General features: G+C 41.7%; 1 protein-coding gene across 1 annotated transcript; it reads left to right on the top strand.

Moving 5' to 3' along the window:
• Positions 1-2,535: 2,535 nt before the first annotated feature.
• On the top strand, positions 2,536-6,611 carry LOC115253641 (uncharacterized). Its single transcript, XM_029859338.2, has 2 exons — positions 2,536-3,240; positions 6,293-6,611. The coding sequence occupies exons 1-2, from the start codon at positions 2,613-2,615 to the stop codon at positions 6,325-6,327; spliced, it is 663 nt and encodes a 220-aa protein (XP_029715198.1). The 5' UTR covers positions 2,536-2,612; the 3' UTR covers positions 6,328-6,611.
• Positions 6,612-9,847: the final 3,236 nt, after the last annotated feature.

The raw sequence follows: 9,847 nt of genomic DNA, 5'->3' as shown, positions 1-9,847 counted from the left end.
CAAATAAGATGCACAAATTTGTAAACAGAAGCATAGGCTCTGTCTGAGAGAGAGAAGACAGCTCACTGACGGCGCCGATGTTTACATTTCTTCTTCTTACTTCTTTTTACAATTTTGTGCGCCGCACAATGGTTTGAAAATTTATTATTGGTCAAAATTGTTTTGCATATTGAGTTTGCTGCGACAGAGCATGGAAAATAAATGGATTCGTTGCGCTGGTTGACGAAAACTGACCATCATCATTGTATCTTTTTTAATTTCAACAAATGGAGCGAAATTTTAATAACATACTTTGAATATTTGGCCACTCCACACCACCAATGTGCGATTTTCAGCTCGGTTCGCGGTGACAGTTTGTGACAGGTCCTCCTTGACATTAAGTAGCACGAGATCGAAGCCAGCTGTCTCCTCTCTCTCAGGGCTCTGTAAGAGAGAGACAAAATGTGTTGCCAAATGCGTAACATATCTCCCAACCTTTTTGCTCCTATAGCATTTAAAGAACAGTTGAAAAGCATTCTGTATGCCCCCAAGTGAAACCACTTCAAGCAGTTGAAATGCTAATTAACAGCCGAAAGCTTTTGAGCAGCACAGCTTATGCTAACTCAATGCAGCTATGCATTCGAACTGCTTATGTAGGGCAGCAAGCATTTTAAATACGTAATACGGGCTGATACACGGCTTATTCAAATGCTTAGTGGTTACCTACCCAAGTAACAATCGCCAGCCGCAAACAAGCATGCATGCTGAATTGTTGCTTTATAATGGTAATTATAGCTGAACTAAAATTATGCTGTACATATTACTGTGCAAATGCTTTTTCAATTGAAAAAGTAACCAATGTTCAACTTTTCGTATTGGTATCAATAACGATAATTTAAAACACTTTTCAAGCGTTTAATAAGATTTTTATTCGACTCGCAGTAATTCCTTTACAACATAGTTTAACAAGACTTTTTTCTGCTTCTTGTTAAGTTCATGTAAAAAATAGGACATGTATCTGAATAATGTGTTTTTCACAAGTCAAATAAGCGCTTTCGTTTCATCATACTTCGACTCAGAGTACATGATGAAAAACACGCGTTTTTTACCGAAAAATAGCTGAATTAATCTGTTGTTCAGTCGTTAACCATAATGTTGTGCTAATTCACCACTGCTGTATAGGAGTCAGAGTCTGATCATTATTAAACCACGGGAAGTTTATGTTTTGATTTGAGCGCTGCAATTCATCATCTCTAGGATGGCGCAGATAGGAAGGCATGCGGCTGGCAATCGACGGGTCTCGAGTTCGAATCTGGATTTAGGTAAATTTATGTGTAGTTATTGTGGTGACGGCCGCATTACGAATAGCATACCTGATGGTCAATATACGTTGAAGTGTTTATATTTATATTTATGGCTTGTCATTGTTAAGAGTGTATGGATATAGAAGAGAGAAGACTGTAAACAAGCTAGCGGTGTGGTGTGAATATTAAATAAAGTTAATCGTTAATTGCTCTTTATTAAAGTGTCTATTGCTGTAGTATTTTGATACATTAACCGAGTCCTCACAGTTGCGACGAGGATCGGCAAAAACGGTAAGGAAGTTGATATTTGTTTGTTAATTCGCAGTTAGGAAGTCCGGAGGTAATTCGGAATTGAATTGAGGTTATGGGGAAATGTAAGTGGTGCTGCCCAAAATGCAGCAATGCAAAATGTTCGGATGTCATCATAGGAAGTTATTTCAAGTGGTTTGATATTCAAATGGGGTTTGGTAGTCGGTTTGGAAATGGTCCCGGAGACCGTATTGGTAAGTGGCCAGTGCACTGCATGGCATTGCTCCCAGAGAGCGTACTAAATGGAAGTGGCTGGTGCATCGCATAGCATTGCTCTCGGAGAGCGTAAAAAGGAAATCGAACGGTTAGTGCATTGTACAGTAAGTCTCCCGGAGAGCGTATACAGACAGCCAGTGCAAGTCACAGTGAGACTCTTATAAATCGTATTTTACAGTTAAGTTGAGAAAATGATTAGAAAGTACTGCGCTACGGTTAACGAGTAATGTGTATACATTTCTCAACAGGAAGGGAATACGAATGTTTGGCTGGAAACTGAGTTGTAATCGGGAAATTATGTTTCGTTCTAGGGAGAAATCGTGGTTGAAGAAACCGACGGAGCCGTTAATCTGCTCGAGAAGTGCCTCGAATTTGGTCCCTAAGCATTGCAGGTAAACAAAAAAAAAATTAAACAAGCATAACGTTGTATTTGTTTTCAGCAGGAAGCTGAAAGGAAAGTGACTGGTTTGAGTTCCGATACACAGCCTACAAAGCTTATAGGTAAACAAGAGAGAAATTGAAACATTTGGAGGCTAAATTATTTTGAATCTCTTTTAGTGGAACGATCCGTGATGGATAAATGGGACCTTGCACCATTCAAATTCAAGCTGCTGCCTCCGAATGAGGTTCGGGATGAATGGCAGCGATACAAGCGGAATTTTGAGTATATGGCATTGGCAAACAATTTGAACAACAAAACACGTCTCAAGAACATATTCCTCTGGGCCCGATGTTCAGGATGTGTTCAAAACTCTTCCGGGGGCAGACGTCGAAGAAAGGCTCGGCGTTGATCCGTTCAAGATAATGTTGGACAAATTGGACGAGTATTTCGCACCGAAGCAACACGAAGCCTACCAACGATTTTTGTTCTGGTCGATGACACGAAAGGACGAGCCTTTGGACAAGTTTATTCTGCGAGCCACCGAAGTCGCCAGCAAGTGCAATTTCGGCCAGAGCAAAGAAGAAGCGCAGGATATAAGCGTTATCGATAAGGTCATCCAATTGGCACCGCCCGATCTACGCGAGAAGCTCTTGCAAAGAGAACACTTGGTAATGGACGAGGTTATCAAGTTGGTCAACTCCCACGAAGCGATAAAATTTCAAGCCAGTCAAATGACCTCATCGAATATCGGCCAACCATCTACGTCTGGTGAAATAAACAGGATCCGGAATGCACCGAAGAAATTGCCTCAACGAGGAGCTGAAGGTTGTTCCAGATGCGGCCGGAAGGGGCACTATGGAAACGATAAGGTTTGCCCAGCCAGAACTAAAACCTGTGACCAATGTGGAAAAGTAGGACATTTTGCAGTTCGTTGCCACTCTTCAAAACCGGCTCAGAAGAACAAACGTGAGGAACAGGATGAGGACTACCGCAAACGTTCCCGTTTTCAATCACAGCCGGTCAGAACGATTGAAGATGTGGAGGAGAAAGGTATAACTTCGAGTTTTATTTTTGCTATTGGAGAGGGAGATGAGTATTTGTGGATTGCTATTGGTGGAGTCCTTGTTCAGGTCTTAATCGATTCCGGCAGTCAGAAAAACATTCTTGATGATGTTACCTGGGAAAGAATGAAAGCTCAAAGGGTGGAAGTTAAGAACCTACGATCAAACTCTGATCAAACATTCAAAGCGTATGGGAGAACTGCGAAGCCCTTAGTTGTTCGACATGTTTTCGAGAGTACCATCGAAATTCTCGGGGGACATCGACGGATCTGTCAGGACGCAACTTTTTACGTGATTGAAGGAGGCTCACAACCACTTTTGGGGAAGGTGTCAGCCTTGGAGCTGGGCGTTTTGTCATTGGGGTTGCCTAGTACCCAGACTGAGGAGATTTACCGTTTACAGACTGAACAAAAGCGACCGTTTCCTAACATGAAAGGCATACAACTAGATATTCCAATTGACACGAGTGTCACGCCTGTCATACAACACGCTCGACGTCCACCTTTAGCCCTACTGGATAAAATTGAACAGAAATTGAATTATTTGTTAGCGTCAGAGATAATTGAGCCTGTGTATGACTTTAGTCAGTGGTTTCTCCATTAGTCACGATAATTAAGGAAAACGGCGACCTTCGTCTTTGTGTAGACATGCGGCGAGCAAACCTAGCCATCAAACGAGAATCACATTTGATGCCTACATTCGAGGATTTTCTTCCTCGACTGAAAAATGCCAAGGTGTTTAGTAGGCTAGACATCAAAGATGCATTTCATCAAATTGAATTGAGTGAATCTTCTCGGTACATCACGACCTTCATCACGCACAGAGGAATGTACCGCTATAAGCGACTGATGTTTGGCAATTCGTGTGCCCCCGAAATGTTCCAAAAAGTTCTGGAACAGATTCTGTCCGATTGTGAAAATGTCATAAGCTTCATTGATGATGTTTTGGTTTTCGGAGCGACCCTAGAAGAACATGACCGTGCTTTACGGAAGGTGCTGGATAATTTCAGCAAGAAAGGCATTTTGTTAAACCATGCCAAGTGTGTTTTCCGAGTAAGCGAACTGGATTTTCTAGGACACCATTTGTCCTCTCAAGGAGTAAAACCAACCGGAGAAAAAATAGCGGCGTTGAAATCGTTCCGGGCTCCACAGACAGCAGAAGAGTTAAGGAGTTTTCTGGGACTTGTTACATATGTTGGTAAATTTCTCCCGGATCTTGCGACAGTTTGTGCATCGTTGCGTGAATTGAGAGCATGAGACTGCGTTTCAAAAACTGAAGGAAATGGTAATGGACATAAAGATGCTGAAGTTTTTCGACAACTCACTTCGCACCAGAGTTATTGCCGATGCGTCTCCAGTTGGGTTAGGGGCTGTATTGGTACAGTTTTCCGATATTCCAGGAGAACATGATCCACGTGTCATTTCTTACGCTAGCAAAAGTTTAAGTCCTACGGAGAAACGCTATTGCCAAACAGAAAAGGAAGCTTTAGCGTTAGTTTGGGCAGTAGAAAGATTTTCTATGTACTTGATAGGTAGGAAGTTTGAATTGGAGACAGACCATAAGCCACTCGAGGCCATTTTTTCACCTACATCTCGACCATGCCCCCGTATTGAGCGGTGGGTTCTTCGTCTTCAATCTTTCACCTTTGAAGTGAGGTATAGGAAAGGCAGCAGCAATATAGCTGATCCTTTTTCTCGTCTGTCAACGATAACTTCTACAGACGATTTTGACGGTGATAACCAATTTTTAGTACTAGCTATAATGGAATCGGCAGCGGTTGACACTGTGGAGTTGGAGAACGCATCTTTAGAGGATGAAGAGCTTTCCATGGTCAGAGATTGCCTGCGGCAGGGAACATGGACAAATGAAAAGCCATACGAAATGGTGCAAAATGAGCTTGGAGTTGTTGGAGACGTGCTGGTTAGAGGGAACAAACTGGTAGTTCCTAAAATTTTAAGGGCAAGAATGTTAACCTTGGCGCACGAAGGTCATCCTGGTGAAACCGTGATGAAGCGTCGGCTGCGAGATCGAGTCTGGTGGCCTAGCATGGATCGCGAAATTACCAAATATGTTTCAGTGTGCGAAGGATGTCGCCTCGTTTCTCTACCAAATAGACCTGAGCCAATGCATCGTAGAGAACTTCCTATGAGACCTTGGATTGATGTGGCGCTGGACTTCCTGGGACCATTACCTTCGGGAGAATATCTGTTTGTGATAATCGACTACTACAGTCGTTATAAGGAGGTCGAAATCATGAAACATATAACCGCTGAGGAAACAGTTGCACGTTTACGGAAAATCTTCACGAGGTTAGGTTTTCCAGTAACAATTACTTTGGATAATGCTAAACAATTTGTGAGTGCATTTTTTGAAGGCTACTGTAAGCAAAATGGAATCATTTTGAATTACTCGACTCCATATTGGCCCCAAGAAAATGGTCTAGTAGAACGCCAAAACCGATCGTTACTTAAACGTCTCCAAATAAGTAATTCATTGGGCCGAGATTGGAAAGCGGATCTTCAAGACTATCTTCTGATGTACTACACGACTCCACATTCAATTACTGGTAAAACCCCCACCGAACTATGCTACGGAAGAACTATTCGATCCAAAATTCCATCGATAAAGGATATTGAAACTGCACCATCTAGAGCTGAAGTGGTCGATAGAGATAAATTGCTTAAAGAAAAAGGAAAGGAGAATGAAGATAGGAAGCGACAGGCTAAAGAAAATGAACTGAAAGTTGGTGACACTGTCTTGATGAAGAATTTGATTCCTGGAAATAAACTCGTGCCTAACTTCAATCCCAGCGAGTGCGTTGTACTGAGCAAAGAAGGATCGAGGGTAACAGTCAGAAATAGGGAAACCGGTAAAGTTTATCAACGTAATGTGGTACACCTTAAGAAAGTTTCATGTGGTTCATTGGTGGAAGAGGAAACTGTAGATTCATCTTCGCGAGGCCGTCAAGATTCAGACACTGAACAAACACTCATCACCCAATCCCAAGTCAACGATCATGTGTCACCTTCTACTTCTTCCAGAGTACGACGTCAAACCAGGCAACCTTCTTATTTGAAAGATTTTGTGATTCGTGAAGTATCCTCAGAGTGAATTATAATTCTATGAGAAAAAAGGAGATGTGGTGACGGCCGCATTACGAATAGCATACCTGATGGTCAATATACGTTGAAGTGTTTATATTTATATTTATGGCTTGTCATTGTTAAGAGTGTATGGATATAGAAGAGAGAAGACTGTAAACAAGCTAGCGGTGTGGTGTGAATATTAAATAAAGTTAATCGTTAATTGCTCTTTATTAAAGTGTCTATTGCTGTAGTATTTTGATACATTAACCGAGTCCTCACAGTTATTATTTCACAATATTTGTTCACAGCATTAAGTTCCAATCATAAACTCTCGTGGAAATTGAAAAATTTTGCATTTTTTTATTTTTAATCATTTTTGCTACAGCTGAATAACAGTTTTACTATATATTTGTAAAACGATTTAACAACAAACATTTTAGTTGGTACACAACACTATGCTTTACAGTTTCTCCAAATTTGTGTGAACAAAACCCGAACAAAGGTTGTGCCTGAAAATTATCCAAATATTATTCAGCATCATGCTGAATCAATTCGTCGTAAAGGTGCTTGTAAAAAGAGTGATTGTTAGTTGGGTATAGCATACTGCACTTCAAAAGGCCTTCCGCTAATTATTGGTAGTGATGCTAATGCTCACCTTAAAATCTGGGACAGCTCAGACATCAATTTGAGAGGCTCCAGTTTGATGGAATACTTAAGTAGTACAGATCTTGGATTACTTAACATAGGCAACCGCCCAACCTTCATGGTATCTGCTAGAGCGGAAGTGTTAGACATAACGCTTTGCTCTACCAGAATTAGCCATCTAGCCATGTGTCAGATGAAGAATCTTTATCTGACCATCGCTGCACTTTTTTAAACATGTGAATGTTACTTCGCAAACTTTGCGTTTCAGGAACCCCCGGTCAACCAACTGGGATCTCTTTACCGAGTTGGTTGCAGCCAAATTTCATGGATACTCACCATCCATTGACACTCCAATTGATTTAGATGATGCCGTTGATACTACAACGGCCTTCATCATGGAAGCTTTTGACGAAGATTGCCCTCTGCGGTCTATGAAGACCACAAGAGGAACCCCTTGGTGGAACTCTGATCTGGCGAAGCTCAGGAAACAATGTAGAAAGAGTTGGAACAGGCGACGTTCTGCTGGATCGGAGGCTTTCAGGTCGGCTCGCAAGGCCTACCAGAATGCTCTTCGGTCTGCTGAACGAACCGGCTGGAAAAACCTTTGTACAAATGTTTCCAGTCTGAGTGAAGCCAGTCGGTTGAACAAAATCCATGCAAAATCTAAGAATTTTCAAGTGAACGAACTTCGTTTACCAAATGGTGATTTCACTTCCTCTGATTAGGAAGTTTTGTAATGTTTATTCAGTACACACTTCCCCGGATGTGTGGATATTACATCTTCGGATGAACCTGATGTCTTTTCTTGTAGCTATGATTCTTTAGTTTCGACTCGCGTATCATAACTTTAAAATCGATTGAATGGGCACTTAATAGTTTTGCTCCTTTTAAATCTCCTGGGGCAGATGGGATTTATCCTATTTTACCTCAGAAGGGATTTAATCATTTCAAACACGTTTTGAAACAACTACTTGTTTGCAGTTTTGCTACAGGGTATATTCCCAAATCCTGGCGGGACATTACTGTAAAGTTTATTCCGAAAGTGGTTCGTGCGTCGTATTTAGAAGCAAAGAGCTTCAGACCTATCATTTTGACCTCTTTTCTTCTGAAATGCATAGAACGCATTGTCGATCATCACATCCGTGATGTTCATCTGGCCAATGTGCCTCTTCATGTGAACCAACATGTTTACCAATCTGGAAAGTCCACTGTGACTCTTTACACAAAGTTGTTTACGATATCGAGAAGGCATTCGCTCAAAAGCAATTCTGCTTGGGTGTTTTCATAGCTATCGAGGGTGCCTTTGACAACGTGCCTTTCGATGCCATATTGGAAGCCGCACGGGGTCATGGTATATCTCCAATGATTTCCAATTGGATTCACCAAATGCTCAAAAACCGACATCTCTTCTCGACATTGCGTCAAGCGGCGATTAGGAAATTGAGTGTTTGTGGATGCCCCCAAGGGGAGTCTCATCACCACTTTTGTGGAATCTCGTAGCAGATACGCTATTGAGGCAACTCAATAATAGCGGATTTCCTACTTATGGTTTTGCCGACGACTACCTAGCATTGTTAGTCGGTATGTGCATCAGCACCCTTTTCGACCTGATGCAAAAAGCTCTTCAGGTAGTTGAGGGTTGGTGTCGCCAATATGGCCTTTCGATTAATCCGAGAAAAACATCTCTTGTTTTTTTTTCACGGAAGAGCGAAACCGTAATGGTGTTCGACCTTTACGTCTCTTTGATTCTGAAATTAATGACTGAACAGGTAAAGTACGTTGGAGTCATTCTTGATTCCAAGCTTTCCTGGACAGCTCAGGTTGAGTTCAGAATCAAGAAAGCTTGTATGGCCTACGGCCCTTCGGGCAATGCCGGCGAGCCTTTGGTACAACTTGGGCTCTAAAACCCAAGTATATCAAATGGATTTACACAACTGTTGTTCGTCCAATATTGGTCTATGGATGTCTTGTGTGCTGGCAAAAGGGCGAAGTGAGAACGGTTTAATCAAAATTAGGCCATCTCCAAAGGATGTGCATAATGGCAATGTCTGGAGCGTTCTCTTCATCTCCCATGGCAGCGCTCGAAGTTTGTAAGGAAGGTCTTGGTGGAGCCTCTAAAGTTCCCAGCTTTCACGCCAGACAATCACATCGGGTTGCAGGAACTGCAGGATCGGGTTGCCCAGCTTGCTAAAGTCCAACCCCACAGCAAGACCGACCTCCACGAGATTTTCCCAACCCTACAAAGTCTGAACCCAATGAAATCCCAAATTCCAATGTCCTTGATTTCTCGATTCCAAATTTAATAAATCGTACTAAAGGTAAGTTTAAAAGTCATTCTGAAGATTTATTCAAAGTGGAAACTATTCGAAACTATTCCGTGCATCAGCACGCGGATAATCAAAACAAAATTTGTAAAATTTTCCAAAGCTGTTGATCACATTTATTCCCTGACCTACTGACCTACATTCTGTGTTTCGTCGGAGTCGTTTCTCCGAGAACGATCGTTCGAAAACTTCATTACCTGTGACGTCACGGTTCTCTCATCTACTAGGCCAGTGGTGCTCAAACTGCGGCCCGCGGGCCGCATGCGGCCCTCGAAGCTCTTGAATGCGGCCCGCACAGTTTTTTGGAACAGATCGTTCAAAATGATGAAACCATATTATTTTAATGCTCAATGTTATGCAAATGTCTATCTTTCATTTATGATGAAATGATGTCAATATCAACATCAATACTTCTTATAATTTTTCATGATTGAAAAAGTTGTGTTAAAAGTTAATTTAGTTCATGTTAATACTAACTGTAGAATGATTCATTATTTTGAAATATTTGGTCTTACGGAGGTAAAATTGAAAGCAAGTCCAA

The sequence above is a fragment of the Aedes albopictus genome, chromosome 2, assembly GCF_035046485.1.
Source record: "Aedes albopictus strain Foshan chromosome 2, AalbF5, whole genome shotgun sequence".
NCBI classification, from domain to species: domain Eukaryota; kingdom Metazoa; phylum Arthropoda; class Insecta; order Diptera; family Culicidae; genus Aedes; species Aedes albopictus.
The sequence above is the reverse complement of the archived record's forward strand: the minus strand, read 5'-3'. Positions and strand labels throughout refer to the sequence as shown.